Source organism: Rhynchophorus ferrugineus, unplaced genomic scaffold (assembly GCF_030347505.1).
Source record: "Rhynchophorus ferrugineus isolate W39M unplaced genomic scaffold, kcgeb_rfMv2 rfM3, whole genome shotgun sequence".
NCBI lineage: Eukaryota > Metazoa > Arthropoda > Insecta > Coleoptera > Curculionidae > Rhynchophorus > Rhynchophorus ferrugineus.
In genome coordinates this window covers 51604678-51628880 of record NW_027472582.1, presented here as the reverse complement: position 1 = coordinate 51628880, position 24203 = coordinate 51604678, and the positions used below count along the sequence as shown (strand labels likewise).

At 30.1% G+C, this 24203-nt stretch overlaps 1 protein-coding gene across 2 annotated transcripts in view; it reads left to right on the top strand.

Annotated features, from left to right (window-relative positions):
• Positions 1-24203, top strand: part of Al (aristaless) — a 248081-nt gene that overhangs the window by 181402 nt on the left and 42476 nt on the right. For both annotated transcript variants that reach the window (XM_076399811.1, XM_076399812.1), the window contains 2 exons: positions 13464-13698; positions 19059-19104. In XM_076399811.1, coding sequence (XP_076255926.1) covers positions 13464-13698; positions 19059-19104 — 281 coding nt within the window. The remainder of the gene's footprint in view (positions 1-13463; positions 13699-19058; positions 19105-24203) is intronic.

Genomic DNA, 24203 nt, shown 5'->3' with positions numbered 1-24203 from the left:
TTTTTAGCCGTAACTCGTACGTAGTCCAAGTCGTACTGAATTGTATTTTTCTTTTCTAATAAAACTTTTTATCTCTTCTTAAATCAAGCTCTATTTATAATGTCATAATATCTTTAATTTTAATAATTTATAATACTGTTTTCAAAATTAATAAAGAAATGACCGAACTATATTTAGATTTTCTTATCTTGATAATAAACAATTTTCTTGTTTTGATACAACACACAATACTTTTGGTAATACATAAAACTACTTCAAAACTTATTGATTGTTTAATTTTTTGTGTTATTTTACAAGTGATAAATAACAACAAGAAACATATAAAATATAATTTGAGAATTTCTTTTGATCTGTACACAATCTTCCAAAATTTTCTAAATTTGTTGCTTAATATTCGTAATAAGGCCGTTAGTTAGAAGAACTTTTAAATTAGAAAGGAATGTTATTATCTAACCGCCTCTAACCGTATGAATTCATACATCTAGTCGAAAAGAGCCAAATATTTCCTAATATATTCCCAAAATTTGATAAGGTAATGCTACTAACTTATATCTATAGATCCGTATTTATATATCGTATTAATTTTTATTATATTTGGAAACAAGAGAAATATGTTTTGGTTTTACATACGGTAAATATGGTGCAAGAATTAATTCATGACCTAACTCATAGAAATTGGCAATAGCTACAAAGAAGTGTAAATGTGTGCTTTATTATTTATGTAATATGATTTTTTATTATCACCATCCTTTAACCCTTTTGCCTTTTTAAAACAATGCAGGTCTCTTTCCTTTTATGTACTCAGTTTGACAACTCCACTATCTATTAGTCTTTGTTGAATTCAGATATGCCAAGTAAACTTATAAACTGTTATAATTACGGAAAGAAAATACTTTTAATTATTAGTGTTAAAATGAGTATATATTTCAAATATTGGAATTTATATATACTAAATACTGCCAAATACTTAAACGCCTTCTTTGTAATGTTAACTTCACTTGACTTCACTTGTTAACATAATCTATTGTTTAACAAATCAACAAAAATACAGCTTAAACTGAATTAAAAATAGAATAGAGATTAACAGTTGATTAATATTACCTGCTTACCAAGAAAGCTTACCAAGAGTTTTCTGTAACGTATTTTAACTGGCGATGAAAAATCGTCGGTTTAGTTTCCGAAACAAGATACCAACAATCAAATAAAGTATTGTTCGGGTAAACAGTATGTAATAAACTCACCAAAATGTTTGCACATAAGTTTCAGTCACCATGTTTCAAGTTACCATTAACCTGTTACAGTTAGACAGACCAAATTATAACTAGTGTTTGTTCACAAGAAGTGCTATGGCATTAATAAAAGGATGCGAAGAAAAAATTGCATACTTAGTGGAAAGTCTTTATGAAGCATAACAGAAGTAGAATGCTTTCTTTGTAGAAAAGACAGATGATAAAGTTTCATCGAATTTCTGGGGACAAAAACTATAATCCCAAGGGTAAGAACTTATGTGGTGGTTCGGGAGAGTCATCTACATTGATATGTAAGCGCAATATTCAAGATTATAAAGCCTTACTGTAAATATTGTGGGATTAGTAAGATGTAGTGTATTGAGGGCTGCTAAACCCGAATAAAACTGTTACTACAGTTGTATATAGTCTATAATTGAGTGTAAAAAGTATATCAGTAGCGAGAAATTAGCGCAAAACCATCCTCTTATGTGACGACGTTCGGATACTCGTAGTAAATGTTGTGAAGGATACCTTGGAGCAGCGCGAAAGGGAAGTTCTGTCACGCCCAACGTAATCACCATACCTAGCGCCTTCTCATTAGCATTTGTTCAGTCTAATGCACCTTAATTTAGATGGTAAGCGGTTTTAATATTTCGAAGAACAATTCAAGATCATTATTTTGATGCGCAATCGCCGTATTGTCAGAAATATAGGACAAAAAAACTGTAGAAAATGATATATTTTAGTTAATATGTAATAAACCAATTTTTTCATAATAAATGTCTTTTTAATGAGAAAAATCAATCAGATTACAGGCAAGAACTGAATACATTTGCAGCCAATCTTAGCACTAGAAGAGGCTAGACACACGAACTTCTGGTTCTGCAGCAAAATGGTCTAGTATCAAATCAATAAATACAGTAAATAGCGAGATTTTTAGAAGAAAGAAAGAAACTAAATATAATGTATACTTAATATTTTTGGTGTGTGTAATTTTCTGCTATTTAAATGGGTGTTAAAAAGCCTTTGTGTGTCTGTTAAACGAGATGATCGGTCACCAACACAAAACGTTTTAAATTTCATTATAAATGCGATTGCGTGGGTGTGGAAGCCATACAAAAAAAGACCCATTACATTCTTAATAAATAATATTCGTAACTGTCATGCAATTTAAAGTTTAATTAATCTTTAATTACCTGCATTATAATGCGTTTATTCATTTGCAGGAAATGTGATGGTCTAACGACTGATATAATGATTATTAACATAAAACGTATTTATACGAACATACACGTGTGGAATTGGATTACTGTAGGAATTGAAGCAAAATAGAATTCAGTTTCGATAAACGGAACAGATGGCCATGATTAAATATATTTTTTTATATTATATAAATTGAACCAGTTTAATTAGTTTAATTAATAGTTCCACGTTGATTTGGATTAATATTTTGTTATGCAATATATATTACTAATTCATATTTGTATCTAGTTATGAAATGTCCTGTTTACAGCTACACCGTTTTCTTCGCATAAAAAACGGCTATAAGACGAATTGATTAAATTAAATATGATAAAATTAAGTGACGACAAAATTACCAAAGTAATCAAAACCTCCAGCTTTATATAGAATTTGAGCTGTTGATTAAAACATCGCCATCTTGGTTATATCACGTTTAGCTCAATTTTGCTTTAATTATTGTGTTTTGTGGACGTCCAAATGTTAATATGGATAAATATACGCCACAAGAACGAGCAGAAATAGCGACAATATTTATAGAAAATATTTGTTCCATTATTACCACTCAGCGGAAATTGCGTCAAAAGTATCGTAATCGTCCAGTGCCTCACAAAACCGCAATTTATCGCTGAAAATGTGACTCTGGTGCGCGATAGTGCTGTAGAGTCGCCAGAAACATCAATCCCGAGGCGTGGTTCGCAATTACACATTTCTGCACTCAGTTTAAGGCGAATTTTGAAAATTGATTTGAAAATGTTCCCGTACAAAATTAATGTCTAAAATTAATTGGTCCAACAATTGCTACCGAGAGATCCTGATCAACGAGTTGAGTATAGTAATGCAATCCTAAGACTGTGTGGCGAAATTGAAGATTTTTTATTTAAATTGATAATTAGCGATGAAGTTTTCTTTTCTTCTCAATGGCGACGTCAATAAACAGAACAGTCGGTTTTGGGCAACACAGTATCCTCAACTAATTCATGAAATATCATTGCATCCACTAAAAACAAGCGTGTGGTCTGGTATTCATGCTGGAAACATTATTGGTCTCTGTTTTTTTGAAAATGACCAAGGTGTTACTGTTAGTGTTACTGCTGAACGGCACCAAGACATGATTCGAAATTTTCTTGTGCCTGAAATGCAAGAGCAAGGACTAGAGGACATGAGGTATCAGCAAGATGGGGCTACAACACACACAGCTCATTCAATAATTCAATTGTCGAATGACGTTTTTCCACGAAGACTAATTTGGCGAAGTGGCGATTTAACATAGCCAGACAGATCTCCGGATTTAACAGCACCAGACTTTTTCTTCTGGGGTTTTTAAAAATTAAAAGTTTATAGAATCAGCCCCAAACGATTCAACATCTTATAGGCAATATTCGAACGAAACTGAATAAATTCAGCCTCACATGTTGCGGGATGTCATGAAAAATGCCTTAAAAATAGCCGAAAGTTGCATAGCGAATCGCGGTCACTATTTAGCCGATATCTGCATTATTTTGACGATTTATTTATAGTTTATCTTTTAACTCTTTCTGGTCCAGTAATTTGTTCGGTCTTTACCATCCCATAAACACAAAGCGCAAATGAATTTGGTAAATCTATTTTGTTGTCTAGAAAACCTGCAATATGTTAAAACACCTGTAGATCATCTTCATATTTTAATTTGTGAGTAACCATGACTGAATTTTTTTCCATATTAGTTTCGTTTTCAGCATATCAAAATATATAGTAATGAGTTGAAAATATCCAAGTAGCTCTTGCGGTGACGACCTGTGGTTACAATTTGATTTAAAAATTATGCAATTCTTTGTTTTTGTAACAAATCATTAAAATTATCTATAATATCTCTTTACTGAAAACTAATGTTAAAAAAGCACTATTTATTTTGTTTCAAATTTTACAATATTCAAATATTACTACATTCGAACTTATTTAGCAAACCACTTTCAGTGTTTGTTTAGGAAAACTCCTCCTACGACTTGACATTGAAATTACTTATCATCATTTATAGTCTGTAATAGGGAATTTATGTTGTTGTTTTTGTAACTTTACCTTGACTGCTATTCAGTTATTGAAACTTCATTTTGAAATTATATTTATCTACGCAAATATTTAAGAATATATATATACATAATTAATTTTAATTTATTATCATTTTTACAAATAAACAATAAATAAATCTATAAATCTATAAACAAATAACAAATAAATCGAGACATATCTGCAATACCTGTTCCGTTTTTTATGACTGTTTCTAGTTAAAAATATAAAATTCTAAAAAGAAAATCATCGCAGTTACGTCCAAAAAATGTTGCTGAATAAACTTGGAATTCTTCTGCGTTAGCCTCTAACTTGGTTATTCATCAGTCGATAGGTTTAATACCATGGTCCGTGGTTCGAAGCCCAAATTAAATATTAGGCGCAATACAAGTAAAATATATTAGGAATAATGAAGGCTAAGAATAGAATATTACAAGAACATAATGGAACATTACAAGATAAAAAACAAGCAAAACAATGTATATAGCTATGGCTTTATGGTGGAATAATATTATTTTTATTTTAAATAATATTATATTAATTTTGAAAAGTGTATTCTAATTATACACGCTTAATAATTAAATAACAATCATAATTAGAAAAAAGTGGCATATCCGTGTATATAAATTTTATTCTATTCAAATGTATAAATTATTTTATATCTAATTACGTATGAAAACGGAAATTACAGTCGAAACTACAAACCATAGCTGATTTACAGTTGGAACCATCCGCATTTCCGTATTTCTTTCTTTTAATAAACACATACTCATCTTTGACAATTACGAGGCCATCACGAGAGATATTAAAAACCGTTTTGCTATCGTCCTGATATTATTCAGTACCATAATAATTGCCGTATTATTTCTCCTTTATATTTCTTTTGTGATTTTTTTTTCTAGGACGAAAATCATACATGTGGTGAAGGCATTACGCAAATCGTTGACCGTAGAATGAAAAAAAAAATCAATCACAAAAGCATTATAGAAAGTAGTTCAATTACGTATGAGCAATAAAAACACTCCTTGTTAATTAACTTCATTTAATCATAATTTAATAGATTTTTTGCCGATTAGGTTATTACAAACCGTTCAAGCTTTAAATTAAATGAGGAAATGGGACTGATATCTATCGGTTTCGGCTTTAACAAGATACAAACGTTAATGTATTTTCAGTAATTATCGTACGCTTGCAGATCTTTTGTTGTTGTTGTTTTGTTGCAAAATATTAATACAGGAGACAGGATATTGAATTAGCTACCTTAGTTTTTAAATTATTATGTTGCTCTCAAACCAATTAATTTATTACATATGTAATTATTATATACATGTATAGATCATATATATATATATATATATATATATATATATATATATATATAAATTGTATATTTGTTTAAATTATATATTTATATATAATTATACTTATACCGGTATGTTTCTGGAAATGGAAGTGTAAAAAGTTATTGCTCAATAATAAAACAGCTAATATATAACATATGATTTTTTATGAGAAAATCTGTTTTAGTTCCAACAAGTATGCATTTATTACGAAACAACGGAGCATTATGTTATCGTAAAAAGTATTTTAAACAGTTAGTCAGACTCACTAGTTACCGGAGACATACCCATAGAGAGGGCGATAAAAATATTTCATATGATGTGAAGGTCAGATAGCCTAGATAGACCATACTTTGTCCGTTGAACAACTGGTGATCACAAATAGTAACACCTGATGAGTATAGATGCTTTAAAAGCTATTAGTTCCCTGTAGGTTACCATTGGTTTTATAAGAAATGATCACAGAAAGCATAGATATTGCCTTACTGGAAAAATATTTCATGGTGTATATATTACTGCTTTGAACTTTGAACTTTGAACTTATTATTTGTATTAATTGTTATGCTGCGATGTGATTTGATTGGTCCATTTCTTTTATATGGTGCGTTTATTTTTATTTTAAGCGCTATTTTTTGAGTGCATATGTAAAGAATGGGTCTGTTAGCGTTTTTATTCATGATTATATTATAATCAAAATTAGTTCGTTTTAATGCATTTTCATTCTAATAGGTGTAAACAGGTGTACAGAAAAGCCGGCTTGGTTTGCGCAGTTTTAAAGACGACGGGACAGTCCGCCTACTGTTGCGATAGTCGCGGGTTCGAATCCTGCTGGGGCATGGTCATAGATTTATGTTTATGATTGTTTAATATTTGTGATTGTCCTAGGCAAGAGTGCAAAATCCGATAAGGAACATGATCCCAGTCACACCAGTAATCAGGCTGGGTAAGAAGATCGTATGTTTTCTGGGATGATTTCTAAATTGGTCACTCGCCAGTCGGTAGTCTTAATGCTGAGAACCGTGGCGTGACTGGGATCATTTTCCTTATCACAAGCTTAATCCAGATAGTTTATATATATATATATATATATATATATATATATATATATATATATATATATAAACTATCTGGATTAAGTTTATGTGGTATGTGATAATATTATTTTTACCTGGTTACGAACAACTGAGCAATATTTTTAGAAATATTAACATAAACGTAAAAAAATGTTTTATATTTTACAGGTGCCTATAATAGGAATTTTAACTGACCAGTCGAATTTCTTGAATAGGCCATTGTAACTCCATTTAGACATTGGACGTAGCGAAACTTTTTTCCAGATACCCTTAATGAGTTTTCTCTCTATTACTCTATGGATATAGACAAACATACCCAAACGTTTTTGAACTTTTAACATTTTCGTCTGATTTAGACTTCCATTTCTATATTTCTCATCATGGACATGATTTTATATTCAACAAATTGTTTTTTTGGTTTTAGTTTTATCACGAAAAAATACTATATTTTATGTTATTTCTTTACGTGGATACGCTTATTACAATCTTAATCATTATTAGTTTATTACTACTTTTCTTTTATACTTTGGTATATACATAAGTAAAATGAGTGCTGGATAAACACATGAGTATCTATACCAAAATAACCAAACTAAATCCAAAACTAAACGAACGTAAATTAAAGTTAATAGTAATACTTTATATAGTAAACAGTATACTAATCCATGTCTTTGGCTTACTTCATTTTTTTTCCTGTGCAGTATAGTTGTATTTCTTCCATGCTGGTGCGATTTAGTAACCTTCTTTTTTGATGTTTTACGGCGAAATCTTGGTTAAATTCGTGGAAATATTCGATTTCGAGGTCATCGTAGAGTTACTTGCTGATTACGTAGCGATAAGTATTGGTAATCAATGGACTAACTTTATTGTGGTACCGTTGGATTACTAGACAGCTTGCTAGCTTAGTACAACACCAAATATGATCCACTTAAGTCCAGATAGGTTTTATTATTGACAGATAATCAATATATTTGAACTTAGATCGAAGAAATATCTTCTCATTAAACTAGATGTGTTTAGTTTTAAGTCTTTAAGAGTTCATCAGTAACATTATTCTAGAATATTTCATTAGAGTCCATCATTTTTTCCGCAGGATAGTTGCAGGATAAATACGAGTAAACTAATCGAAGATATATTAAAGTTACATATAAATGCTTGTACAAAAGTATATTTGTACTTTGTTGTAAAAAAATTTGTACTTATAAATTCTTGTGTATAGTAACATTCTCGGTAGTGCTGCAGCAATTTGTTCAAATTTTGCTTTTCCTCATGAACTGGTTAGTTTTGTACTCAAGTGGCCAGTTTCAATAATTTTCTTTGTGTAATATAGTTTACGGAGTTTGTTTATATAAAACCAATATTAACTTGTTACCAACTTAATATATATTATTCATTATAACAGCATTATTTGTTGTATAATAATTATAATACTGGTCGCTGCTTTACTCACTTTCAAATATAGAGGAGTTAATTAGAGAATCCAATCTGTTCAAAAATAAAATCTGCCTCAATGCAGTCCCACTCCATAACCAGACCCCCTAAGGAAATTTTCCGGCGCAATGTAATTTAATTTACTGGTGAAATTCTTTTATAATTTCTTAGCTTATATCCGGAAGAAATTTTACAGTTCAACATATATTAAATTATGACCAAATATCACTATGGCATTATATTTGTAATGTATTATTCATCTTGCAGTTCTTTGTTGGGTATTGGTAACTAATAAAAGGACTCGTAATGTTTTGACAACGTTGGATTACTTGAAAGTCTTAGTACAACCTCATATTTGCTAACTGGCCTTATTATTGACTGATAATTGACCTTTGATCGTAGAACAAGGGGCTAGCTAGTACCTATTCGGTTTTGAGTCTGACCTGATGAGCTTTTTATCTAATATGATGTTAAACTAGTTCATCGATTACGCTATTAGGGCCTTTCATTACAGATAATAATTTTTCCATAGAAGAATTGCGTTAAAGCCAAATAATATATAACATATGGAACTAAAAATTCGTTTTAAAATAACGTGTTTTAATCCAAGATATACGGAGTACTTATTTATTACGGAGTAGTTATATGTTAGTGTATATCAGGCATTTTTTGCAAATGTTGCGTTCAGTTGTCCTCATTAATTATATGGCATTGAATTCAAGTGGGTAAATTTAGACATTATTATTTTGTTAGATTATACGATTTGCTAGTTATGAGTTGGTTTCTTTGAAACCAATGTGAATATGTTACCAGCATAAAAAAATTCATTGTCGGCTTGGTTGGCGCAGTGGAAAAGGCAACAGGACGGTCCACCTACTGTTGCTATAGTCGCGGGTTCGAATCCTGCTGGCACATGGTTTAATATCGAGGACCATGGTTCGGAGCCCACACTAAACTGTAGGTCCAGTCCAGATAATCCCTAGTTGGTAAAAGCAGACTTTAAAATATACAAAAAGAGACAATTCATTATGCTCCCATATTGCACTGTTATTTATTGCATACCAGTTATACCTTGGTGAGGCAGGAGAGACCGCTCCTTTGCTGTCCTTGAAATTGTGTGAGTTGACTGAGAAATCTAAGACATAATTCAATCAATTGGGCTCTAGTTCGCATCCCGTAACTAGATCATGATTTGAGTTATTCCATTACAACTCAATTTTATGTAGTTTGATCACTGGTGTAGAAAAGCTCGTAGTATCTCGTAGCTTATATCTAGAATTTCCATATCTCAAATTTGATACTGACTTCTGACTGACTTGAAAAAATAATTCTATAACTGTTATCACCAGATTATATTTATTAAAACTTATTATTTATATTTGCACAAAAGTAATAGTTATTTTTAAATATACGTGACGTTTAAAACAAAACAATTTGTTTTATCTAAGATACAGTTAGCAAATCATATTGTATTTATCTATTGAAGGTGAAATGTGTATTGGCAACTTGATCTTGTGCAAATAGATCAATTAAAAAAGTCGCAATTTTAATTAGAAACCGAAAAGAATAAGAGCAAGTCGAAAATTGATGCATGAAATGCACGAGAGCAAATGATTTCGGTCTCGGCATTTAAACAATTTCGGAACGATTGCGGAAAGATAAATATCGGATTCGGCCGCGGTTTGTTTTTCACGTTCGACAACGACAAGAACAGAAATTCTAATTCCTTTATTTCGAACCATTAAAAGTTAATTTAATGGTTGGCGTGATTCGTGACAAGCAAAGTTGTAGTTTTCGTACAATTAAATCATTAGGTAAATGTGAATTTTTATGGTGGTTCGGCTCTCGGCCCACACCTCATTTTTCGGTCTTAATTTCCGTAGCGATACCGTCCGTATTTTTTCATTGTTGAACTTTACTGTCTGGTTACCGCCTAGTGTTCAACATAGTCTCGTTCATAAAATAAAGAAACATAGAGTATATATCTCCAGTGTGTAAAGTTCTAGAAAAGCTTTTTCCGTCTTAACCACGCGAGGGCGTGCCAAGCGGGAATATTATTTAAAAGTGGAAATTAAAAAAAAATAATTTCACTACTTAAAATACTACTTAACATTTGTATGAAGCATTTTAGAAACACATAAAAACTATATTTAATATGAAAACTGATTATACATCGTTTTGCCTTAAGTATTATGAAGTAAAAAACTGTAAATTAATAAAATAATTTGTCCAAAATATATATAATAATACAAGGTTTAAATTTACTGAATATAAGAATTATATATTCGAATTTTGATTTCCTTCATTTCCTGAGACAATATCTGAATAAGATTTTTCGTTAAACTTGATTTAGTACATACTATTGCCAATAAATAAAAGAATCTGTAGATGGCTTCGCACACAAACAAATTACAATAGGTTCCGAATACCGTAACATAACCTTTATATAAAATAAGCAGAATACTAAAGATATATGTAACCATACCTGCTTAAAATATTACCACATAGACACTTAGTGTTCAGACTTTTTAATGTTATACTAACTGGTTCTTGTCTTCAGGAAGTTGAGGGCACTGTCGCCTATTTCAAAAGGATTTGTGAAGAAACATATGTTTTAATTTTCAGTTCTCAAGCCTTTCAATTTACCGTGTTCAAAAAAGAAATTATATTTGAATTTACTTTTACTTCTTTTTGAAGATTCTAATATGAGCTGAAAAAGTGTTGATTCCGACATTTAACTTATAGCCATATATTACTTCTTGTCTGAGAAATGACTCTCTCCTACTTGATGTAGGAAATCATAAGAGGTTTTCCAAAGTTTATCATTGTTTACTATTAAAAACCGTTTCTGCGTTAGAGCAGAATATTTTGGAAAATACTTATTTTTATTTAAATCACCACATCCGGTAAAACGACATTCCTATTATGTTTTGCATTTAAACAAATTTCCGTAAAATTATACATAATAATATAAAAAAACAAATATGATCTAAGTTGTCAAGTCGAAAGAAAAAATATCTAAGAGTTCTTGCTTTTATATTTCCAGCCCTCTAGTGGATAAGACGGACAGTCAGAGTATGGTTACGGGTTGCCCATTTAAGATCTAAATCTATATTTCTATGTTTTGTGATATCGTCCTTTTTCTTTATGCATCTTATTCAGCACTTCATCACGTTACGTTCGAACCTATTATATAATTATTATAAATTGTTTTTGGCCTAAAAGCAAGCGATTAACCGATCAAAAATAATATTCATTTTAAATATATGTTTATAACATTTAATATTGAATATGCGTTGTAAATGTAGTTGACTAGTTGATATATTAATAGCTGCAAGTATGTCCTAGTATTCTTTGAAAAATGAATGACACATACATAAGTAAACAGGTTTTATGTTGCGAAATATTATTGCTAAATTTAATTCTATAAAAGAAAATAAATTAACCTGTTAATTTATAAATTTTATTAGACCATTCATTCATTCCTTTCAGGTTTTGTTAATTAATGTCTTTGAAAAGTGTTATTTGATATTTATTTATTTTTTATTAATTTATATATGGTATATAGCGTGACTAATATGACACTGGAATAATTCAGTGTGTCTGGTGACTTGAAATATAATTATTTCAATATTAATACTTCTTTTCGTTAAAATAAAATAGTTCTAAAGTAAATTAAAATATTCTGTTTCAAATTATGAAAACAAACAATTTATTAATGAAAAAGGACAAGTTGATGTTGTACTGCCAATGATTCCGCAGTTACTCGAGGGTTTCTTAACATAATTTAATGGAGTCATATAAAGGTATTGCAGTTGACGCTGTAAAGTCACGGTAAGATAATTTTAGGTGGTCAAAGACCGCTAGCCATAAAGTATTAGTATTAGATTCCAGTAACTAAATTGCCCAGCTCTAGACTAGTGGAATATGGTGACATCAAAATTTGTTGACTATTCGTTACTGGCTCTTTTATTAACAAGACGTGTAATGTAGAAGTATTTTGAAGAATGTTTACTGGAATGCCAGTGTGGGAAAAGATCAACGCTAAAGTTATATTGTAGCTCCTCAGAAAAAGTACGGAGAACTGATTAAGTGAGAGCTGTCCAGACGAGACAAAGATCATAAGAGTTGGTGCTTCATATTCAGCCATTTATACGTTGAGTACTGAAATATATAGATGGTTTCTGGATGGATGAACGGCAAAGCGAAGTTTTCTTGAATTGAACCATTAAAAAGACATATAAGGTGGAGAACAGCTTAGACGTAGGCTGTCTTTTTTACACTAGACTTATTACGCCATAGGGTGGAGTAGTTACATGTCATTTCAGATGCTTCCGAAGATGTTGTAATAGTATTTCAGAATTACATCCGCGTTTAGTTTGGTTATCTTGTCATATTCAAGTCGCGTAATCAGAATTAAAGTGTGAGGAAGTAAGACCTCAAGTCCGTCGTAAAGGTTTTAAGATCCAAACGCATAGTACTATTGCTATATATATATACATATATATAAAGGTGCGTAATCACGTATTCATTAAAATAAGATTTTGTTTTACGACCTGCAATAAATGCAATCACTTTTCTTTACACAACTGTCAGTAGTAAGCAATGCTAATATAATATCTTTTTTCTTGTTCACTGTTCAAATCATATTGACTGATTTTAATTAAATATTGGCATTTTAATCTCCGAAACAAAAAATATCCGACACAACCGCTATAATATCAAATAATTATCACAATGTAATGAAATAAGCGCTGCAGAATTAATTAATATCCAATAGTTTCTAGATTAATGGGTGCATTTTTTTTCGTTCTTATATTTAACCTCAATTCTTTACCTTTTAACTTCTATTACGTTTTCCTACATTGTAATGGGATTAACGTTGCTTTGTGAAAGCGTATTTTATTAATATAATAAACCGGCGCGTTGCATGACAAAAGAGAACTGAAAAAAATATGCATAAAATAAATTTTAATTTACAATTTAAATGAAATTTATCGCGCTCTGATTAACGTCGAATGTTTACATCGTATTTTATACATATAGAAAAACATTAATTAATTATGATAATCGCTGAACGTTCGTTTTCCTTTCTGTATTTGTAGAATCGCATTCGTCTGAAAACCCGGAGAACATGGGAGTATCAGAGGAAGTGACGCCGACCGCGGGTATTGAACCCAGACCGCCTGGTCCCGATCAGAGTGATGGAAGCGATCCCGAACCGGATGAGTTTGCACCGAAGAGGAAGCAGAGGCGGTACAGGACCACTTTTACCAGTTACCAGTTAGAGGAGTTGGAAAAGGCGTTCTCAAGGACTCATTATCCGGATGTCTTTACTAGGTATTTTTCTTTATATTGCATTTGAAACGGGCGAGCATTCTTCGGTCTAATGGATAGAACACATATTTTGTAATAATTTTCCTAATTAGTAGATTTTTTTTTTAAATAATCTGAGCAAACCATATATATTTGTTATTACCTATATTTTATTACTTTTTTTTAAACAAAACTACACAATTTTATGCTCAATACATTAATATATTTACATTGTAATTTTTACATTTAACCTATATGGTTTTCTTAGAGATATACATAAAAATCTGCAATTGAACAGAATTTAATGATCTTGGTGGATAATTGAGTATTTCAAAATTAATTTTTGAGATGAAACTGTGTATTAATTTATTTAGTCAAATGGTGTGTTTCCTTTATCTCTTTTGATCAGTCCTCGAATCATATTTATACTCAATTTTATTCTATCGTTTATTTTGCATTCTTTAAGTTTTTTTAAATTTAATTTTACCAATTTTATTCTGCCTAAGTCTCACTTCCAACCTTCTTAGATTTTAAGTGGGAATCTACTGATTCTTTTATAATTAGATTACTTTTTCCTCTCTATAAATTCTATATGTTTTACGCCATATTCGAAATTAATTGCAACTAACTTATATATATATATATATATATATATATATATATATATATATATATATATATATATATATATATATATTAGTTTTTAAAGCTAATGCTAAGGCCAGCTTGAGTCTAAAGCAAAGTTGTATCTATTTGTAATAAGTAAAATATTCACATGAACAAACGGTATATAAAGTGAGCAACTTATTTCTTCTGACGGATGAATAATTAATAATTTTGCTGAGACATTTTAATCATGGATGTGTCTATTTTCACTCCTTAAAAGGACTAACTGCTTCAGGATACCCTCCTTTTTTCAATTGTTTAAAATCGCCATAAGTAAGATCATTGAAAAAACTTAAAACTAAACGATAAAATATATCTTCGAAATTATAATTGCATTTTATTATGTATCAAGATATGGTATATTTAGACCGAGGATTATTCAGCTAATATACATTTTATGTTATATAACAAATTCTGGCTGCATATTTTTCAACGACAAATTACTACAAGCCAAAATTATTAACAAAATGGATGGATTGATTAATATCATTTATTATCCACGACTTTCCGTAGGAACTGTTCCTGATGACGTCATCTTTCATTTTATTATTATTAAATCTTGATAATTATCTATAATATGACTATATATATCTTCAATATTAACGCTACTTATCTAAGAGTTAAAGTAATTTTCAAAAATATTAATTGATTTAAATTAATGGTTTTGGTATATTTTATAGTACGTATTAATACCAACGTTACAATATTAATATATCATGAATGAAATTTGTTTTAATACGTATATTGGTTTAGACCTAATTTTTACAAAAGTCTGAAACTACTCTTTATTGCTAGTTATCATTTTTGGTCGGCTTTGAGTAAGACGAAGAGCTTGTCTTTAATATATCAGGTGAATCTACGAATTTGATATTGAGGCCAAGAATCATTTCTTAAATTCTTTTATAAAAAATATGTAGTTCAAGCAATGATGATCTGGGTCCTTTCTTCTTCTTGAAATAAAAAGCACCAAAATTGCAAAATAATATACCTTATAAATTATACACTTTAAACGCAAATATTTTATAAATTACAATTTACAATTAATTTAAATCCCTAATGTTTAACCCTGATAAAAGCACAATTTTTATTTTTTTTATAAAGCTGTCAATGCTTGTTATATAATGTCGAATATAATGCCAAATGCAGTATGTAAAAATTTCAAATTTGTTTAAAACTCTGAATAGATTTTTCCTTATACTCTAGCCAAAAAAGACAGAATGCTAGCTGATGAGTCGGAATAGGACACTGAATCGTAAAATTCCATTTGTGCAAATTACAAACACAAGTTAATCCATTGCGACGTGATGACGTCACACATTTTGCTGGCGTGCATTCGCCATTTTATTCGATAGTCTATAAATATGACTATGTACAACATATTAAAAGATATATATGTCTATACTTTTATATGCTCGAAATAGCATTGCGAAAATAATATTTATTGCTATTTGTAAAATTACTTCTGTCAGCATCTATACAAAGAAGAAGATAGTAGAAGAGAGATCAAAATGATACAAGTGATTTATAGTCATTATATAATTGTTAAATAAATATACATTAAAAATATGTGTTTATAAAAACATATATTTTTAATGTATATTTATGTTCTTCTTGTTTATTATGTATAGTTATGTTTAATGTATATTAATGTTCATATAAATTCTACTTTTTCTTTTTTAAATTCGTATAAAATGGGTCTGGTATTTATAGTTGTCACAAAATGTTTTAAAAAAATGGTATTGCACCCTTTTATATATATTGTTCGTTCCGTTTCAGGAAATTCTTTTATCTTTCACCAAACAATGGGCCGGGTTCGGCAAATCAATATAAAAATAAGATTATCTAAATAAGTCAAATGAATATATCGTGTTTGGATTCTGCGACTTACGATAAAGTAACAGGATGTCCACGACAGGCATTCCGGCTTGTCTGCAATTTGTCCCGACCAACCAGTTCGGCTTTGTATACGTTTTCGAAGTCAATTAGGACCCATAAAAACATAAATGGTATCCTTGTGACCGCTGACAAAAAAAAATCCATATTTTTTCTTCGATTCTGTTTTTCGTTTTCTCTTATTCGTAACAACAATCATTTTAGTAATATCGATATGAGATACAATAATGATCTAAAAGTGAATATATCTGTAGCATCTGTGCATTATGATGATATTTTCTAAGAACTATGTCACAATTTCCGTTTGGAATTGAATTTAAGTTATTTATTATACATTTCATTCTTAAAATGTATCTATATATATTATGTTATTCACTATGTTCGTGGATACCATCTATTTATTATACAATGATCAGAAAGCACAACATGATTATAATATTTTATATTTCATAAGAACGTAACAAAAGTATCAAAAGTCAAGCTGAATTCATAACTTTAAAATATCAGTTGAATCTGAATCAAAGCAAGAACCTAAGCAGAAGGAGATATGTTTATACCGAGTGTAATTTACTAAGTCAATAGTTTGCTTTTAAAATATATCTGTTAGTTATTCTATTTTAGATAATTAACATTAGGATTTGTTTTAATTATCTTACCTTGTATTCATGTTGCCCTTTTTTCTTTAAAAACATCCATATTTGATACTAGCACTTATATTTTACAAGCACATAGTAATACACAATAATAGTACTTTTAACTCATATAAATGTGAATATAAAATTAATATAAGTGTAGTTTACTTTGTGTTTTCGACTGGGAAGGTTTCTACTGTAAATTAACATTAGCGGTTGATTTTTTTAACGTTTCCTTTATGTTTATTGAAAAAATAGTTTGTACTAAGTTATTTATACAGTGTGAAGCATATAATACAAATCTTTCCTAATGAGTAGTTCATTATTGCAGAAAAACTCTTTAGCATCTACTAATTTTCTATTTTGATTCTCTTCCGCATATTCACTTGAGACTTCGTAATTTGAGTTCACATGACTTTAGTGTTCTCTGCCGAAAAATGTATTCAGTTCATTAGAAATAATTTAAGATGTATATGATCTTTGTCTATTCTTGTAGCTTAATATTGAAAACTCTTCAAAATTTGTACAATATAACCTCCATCTAATTCACTACCTGGTGATGCTTATTAAAAATCGCATATTTGTGACCTCCAGGGTAAAATGGTTCTTTCTTCTCACTGAAAATATTAAGTGCCAAAAAATGCACCTGTATCTGTTAAATTTTTTTGTGCGGATTTGATTTAGTTTCTAAATATTCACATGAAACTTTGTGCTTGGTAACATTTTATAGCTTGATAACAATTTTTCATAATATATATTCAATTACATGTATATATTTATAAAAAATCGCTGATATATTTAGATACAGATTTAAGCAATATATATTTTAATAACATATGATGAATAACATGTTTTGCAAAGATGAACTTTTAATGCTTTTAGACTGAATTGGCCTGTCGACAGAGGACGAAACTATTTTATTACTAAAATGTAAAAAAAAATCGTCATATCACATCAGCATTCAGTATATTAATATGATCCACCTTGGATTCTCTCTCTAGTTAATACAAATTGACTGGCATTTTATAATAAGAAAAATTTGCCTTTTTAAATATTTCGGAAGACATTCTTTAAAATTATGTGGGAGAAACCGAATTCATCCTTACATATGGTTCCTATTCCGGCAGAACTCACCTATTGGAGTAAGTACCGGAGTTATTGGATTTTCACAATTAAGCAGATTTTAAGGCTTCTCTTCTTTTTGTTTCCTTCAGTAGTCATTTTATATTATTTAAAAGAGCTATTAGTTAACTTGCTACGACACTCGAGGGTTTCTGAACATTAAGATTGCCCGTTTCTCACATCCGTTAGTGCTTCAATGCTTCATTCGTATAGTATGATTTCTTCCAGATGGAACTTCTCCTGGATTCATCATCTATATTCCAAGCCATGAATATCGGCAAATTAATAGACTGATACCTTCGCCAAAAATGTTATTACAAAGGACCAACTAAGTACAGATACTATATCTGAAACAATTTATATCAGGATATAAGGATTCTTGAGAGAAGCGTCCAAATTATTTGCCGTATGTCTAAAAAAAGGTTAACAACCAAATATTAATTGCTCATGCATTGAACTAAGAGGCCTCTATGTCTCTACTGTGAGGAACATACTTCAATCAAATGCAGTTAGTATGTCTATATGCATCATTTAAAGAAAATCAGTCTGTATTTTGAAATTTAATTTTATCTTGTAGTGGCTTGTGTCTTTACACAATTTTATTTATTTATTTATTTCAACTAATCAATACTACAAATCGATTCTTTTACTATTTATATAACTATAATGTCAGTTCCATAATTGCCTTTAACTCGTTATATCATACATTTTAACCTATTAATGAATATTGTAATAATAATACGTTATTGTTTAAAATGTTTATTTAAAATGTGTAATCGTTTATTAATAGTAATAGTTTCTTTCTACAATTCATCCTAAGGTATTTTAATTTTAGCGAGTTACAGAGGCTCTAAACTACAATATTAATCAATCGTATATACATAAATATTACATTTTATAACATGGTCCATGATATTATCATCGACCTAATGAACATTTCGTCGTTATCATTCATGGTAGCAACAGAAAATCTAATTTACATGGATAATAGAACACGAAAAAATCAGAGTGTTCGACAATTTAAAAACCCGAAACAATCTTGGTCTAATTTTTTTGTTGCGTCTGTTTCAGGGAGGAGCTGGCCATAAAGATTGGATTAACCGAGGCTCGAATACAGGTAGGCGATTAGATGTCGATGCTACGTAATTTAATTTAAAATGAAATTTTCCAAATTACACGGCAGAAATTGTGCTAACAGCCTTATATAAACGGAGGACGGGGACTTGGAAACTTGACCTTTGACGAATTCGGTCTCGCCATAACCGCAGAAATTACGAAGCGGTTTCGTTTCGTTCTTCCTCATCTTTTTAACTGTTAAAATTAATGTCGACTCATCAAACAGTTTAACAATGTTTAGAATTCAGCAATATTGGAAACTAATTTCGTGGATACTTTATTCTATTTCCGTTAATATCATGATATCATCATATTATTTCGCAATCAAACATAAAACCGCTGGGAGAATATCGTTTTGATTAAAATTAAAGTTCGTTCCAGAAACATAATTCTAGAATTATTTCAAACACTGGATACCATGAAGAAAAAATGAAGGTTATATTGAAGTAGACGAAATACCTCGTTAAATATCATAGTATTGAATTTTTCCATATTTACTAGGAAATGTTTTTCTTAATTATTTAAGGCTTAGATTAGACTTTATCTCCAATGCCCTACTGTTTTCTCCCACTATAGTATTTACTTTTTATAGTCATATTTATTAGTATATTAAAAACATATTTCTTCTTTATCTCCAAATTATTTTTCGATCACACTAGTTTTTGTACATACAAATTTTTGTGGATCATATTGACAAGGGTGGGAAATTTGGTGTGATTATCCTATAATCGTCTTGCTTGTGAAGTTAGGCAAGTATAATAAAACACTAGTAATAAACTAATTTGTAGATTAATATTATACTAAGCGTATCCAATGTACGATATATTAAAAATATACTTACTGGAAAAAGTTTTTCTGAATTATTTGTAAGGCTGAAGATTAATTAAATTTAATTAATTAAATTTAAAATCCATTATCTAGTTAGCCAAGTCAAAAGATTATTTAATTTTTGTGGGTCATATTTACTAGGCAAAGCTTTTCTGAATTATTTATAATACTGAACATTATTCGTGTGCCCACAATGCACTATAGTAAAGAATTATAAAAATTATTTTCTTAATGTAAATTAAACTTTTCATTGGGTGAGAAGATTGAATGTGTGTTCCTATACAATTAACTATCATTTTGTGGAAAATCCGTTGTATTTTGCTAATTATTATAGGTCACAAACAAATACAAACATTATTTTGAATGAATTTAGTTTCAGGTGGCCATGAACAAGGGTCCTATAAATATCGAACAAAGTTTTCTATATTCTATTCCTATTTCTATTTCTATATTCTGTTTCTATTTCCAACATGTTTATCTAATAAATTTAAACTATCTGTGTCTTTAGTTCATGAAAATTTAACATAGTTTTGTGAAAACTTTTCTCTAGTAAAATACTTAAGCAATCTGCAAGGACTACTTCAAAACCACCTAAACAAATATCTAACTAACGCATATAATCTGATAACAATTCCTATTGACAATCATTAGTTAATGAATACACAACATATTTGATCAAATTTTCGTATAACCCAAATACAGTTCTTTGTTTAAATGCTTTAATATTTAGTTAATAAAAAATGTTGGACGTCCATTTGATTTGAAATAACCACATGTTATTGTGTTGTGTTTCAATACGACTTTACAATATCTATGTTAAAATGTGATTCAACTTGAATGCCATCAAACCTTTCAGTTGACTGTTCTTTGTTAATTAATCATCCGTTGCCAATTGCTTCAACATTGTTGGATATGGAAATCTACTACTCACTCTCTGTTCTAAAATTCCCCATAATAGTTCACTTATGTTGAGGTCTGGCGATTGTGCTTATAAGGAAACATATTTGATCATATTATGATGTTCTTCAATCTAAGACTAATCCATTTTGTTATATATATGGGCGCATTATCATCGTGAAATATGATGGTGTTTGGCAGCAATATGTAATAGTAGCAAAAACTTTCATTTGCACTAATTTGGCCACTGATGCGAATGAGCGAGCCAGCTTTGCCAGGAAGCGGCATTTATATATATATATATATATATATATATATATATATATATATATATATATATATATTATAAACAAAGAACTTTTTTAAACTTTGGATCAAATTAGAATTATCTCATCTATAAATAAAATAAAAGAGATAGCTCAAAAACGTGTATAATAAAACCATTTTCTGGTGCACGAGATGTTGCCTTCCCTCATTTGTTCGTATAGGAAGATTTGGGATTTAAGTTATAGAGTTACACTTTCGCAACTCTTGGTAATACATCTCTGGTTATATTGGAATGTAAATTGTTTAAAGGGTCCTCATGTTTATCTTCTTTACAATTTCCTAAAGGCCAATGAAATTAAAAAATTAACTTAGAATGAGCGTTTCAAATGATTTCTCAAATATACTACCGAAGGATGTATATTCCCGAACCCATGAGCACTAATAGATCCAAAAAAATCCAAATATCTTGGTTAAGATAAGTCAATATATATATATATATATATATATATATATATATATATATATATATATATATATATATATATATATATATATATATATATTCGGATAATTACACAATTTTATTTTCTTTAAGAAAATGAATCAAGTAGATGATAAATTTTTAATTGATGGCACTTTAACAAATTGGTTCTTACTTGGGCGATAAAATTTAAGCACTATTTAACTCCTGAATTGTTCTGCGCCAAAATTCCTAGTGTCTTGAAATTCGGTTAACCCTCTCGTAAAAGGTTTGCATTCAGTAGCAGTTCAGTATTATTTTTATGGATTTGCAACTATCAAGTAACAGACCCAAGAACAAGATATCGCCGTTTGCATAGCTTGAGTACTTGAAAAAATTAATATTTGATATTTTATATGATTATTAATATGAAGAAACTTGCACCAATTTACAGAACGAAACACGCTGTAAAGAACATAAATCTCTTTGATACTTAATCCAGTAAGTTGGGGATTTTTAACTTTATCAGCTATTTTTTAAAGACAGTAATATACTTCTTCGAAAAAACCTATTCTGCATTTCTTTACTGTTTACTTACATTTATCTGTGCACCTAGGTACACAACACTTCTTAGATCTAGAATGCACTTTACTTATTGTACAATCCACTTATGAACTAATTATTGCATCTTTAAACGTTATAAAAATCTAAACGCCCTGTTCCTTACGCTAAGCATACTGAAATGGCGTCCAAAACAAATAAACAATAAACGCACCATTGAAACGAAATAAAACAATTAGATCCCATCGTGGCTCTTAGTATAGCGATTAAAGCAAGTAATAAGTTAAAAGTAGCGACATCTATATGTCGATGTCGCGAAACTTATGTCTATTTCTCTGTGATAAAAAGTGTTACATTATTTATACGGAATAGCCATCATGTAACGTAATGTATTATATCCCAGGTGTTGATATTATTTTGTCAATCCCCGGTAATTGATATCATGGGACTTAATTATATATAGTAAAAGAGAAATTTTTCTCATCAAAACTTTTAATTTATATATAATCATTATTTTCCTTTTTTCGTAACTAATTTTTTATCAACTTAATTCATTATTAATTGCTCACAGTAGCGTCGATTGTTTCGTCAGTTTAATCAAAATAAACCAAAAAAAAAGATTAACTATCACAAGTCCGCATTCTTTTAATGACGATACCGAACGATACAACCTTCTCTGACCACAATTCTTGTGAAATAGAGACATGTAATTTATTTAATTAAACCTAATCGCCCAAGTCCGTGACTGTACTCGGTGTTCGAAAAAAAAAAACACAGCCTTCCCGAAATGACTCTCTTCCTCTGGCAGTGTGTCATTTTATCGCAACAGGTGCTTCGGAACGTTTTTTCACCGTTCCTACTCTCCTTCTCTTTCATTCTTTTTTATTGTTATTCGTCGTTTTCCCTCCTTTGTTTCGTATTTATGTGTAGGTCTAGATGCGAAACGTGGTAATTTTGGTATTACGTTTTCGGCTACTTGTTCCGCTTTGGGTCGGTTTGTGTAGAGGTCGAATTATGATGGTAATTGCGGGGTCTTATTGAATTAAAGACTGCAGTGTGACTGCTCTTTTAAGTGTTAAATTGTCACTCTGAACAAAATGCATTATGTAATATATGGAACAATGCTTTTTGTTTGACACCAAAACTGTTATCGTGCCCCAGAACATGCTATTTAGTTTTCAATAACATTGTCACGTTTTTAAAATACTAATACTATATCTTTACATGTTGCATGAAAATAATCATATTTTTTTATACACAGTTTTGTATGGGTTTGCACTAGTTTGTTGTGAATTAAGCGTCGTAATTTAAACACTAACATGTCAATTGAAAAGTCTCCGGCCTGACAAATAGATGATAGATATCCCTCAAAATATGCGTGTATAAATTTGACAGCTGTCGGATTATTAATTTGTGAATTATAGCATTTGAGTGAAGCAACTTTTGTTATTGTGAAAAAATGGATAAAAAGGAATTTCGCGTGTTGATTGGCCGTAAATTGAAATTGAACGAAATAGCAGACACTCTAAAGATATCAACTGAACATGTATATCATATCATTCACGAATATTTGGGTATGAGAAAACTTTGGGCAAAGTGGGTTCCGCGCGAGCTCATTTTTGACCAAAAACAACCATGAATTGATGAATCGGAGCAGTGTCTGAAGACGATCAAGTGTAATTAACCTGAGTTTTTAAGTCGATATGTCACAATAGATGAAACATGGCTCCATTATTTCACCCCGAAGTACAATCGAGAATTATCCGAGTGGACTGCACACGATAAACCCGCTCCAAACCGTGAGAAAACGCAACAGTGTGCATGGAATAATTTTCATTGACTACCTTGAAAAAGGAGCGACTATTAGATAGCGTTATTGGTCCGTTTCGAAGGACGAAATCGCCGAAAAACGGGCGCATTTGAAGAAAAAGGAAGTGCTGATTCGTCAAGACAATGCACCCTGTCACAAGTCAGTGAAAACGGTGGCAAGAATCCATGAATTGGGCTTCCAATTGCTTCCTTATCCACCGTATTGTCCAGAGCTGGCGACTATTTCCCGTTGTAGTTCCTGTTACTCAAATCTCAAA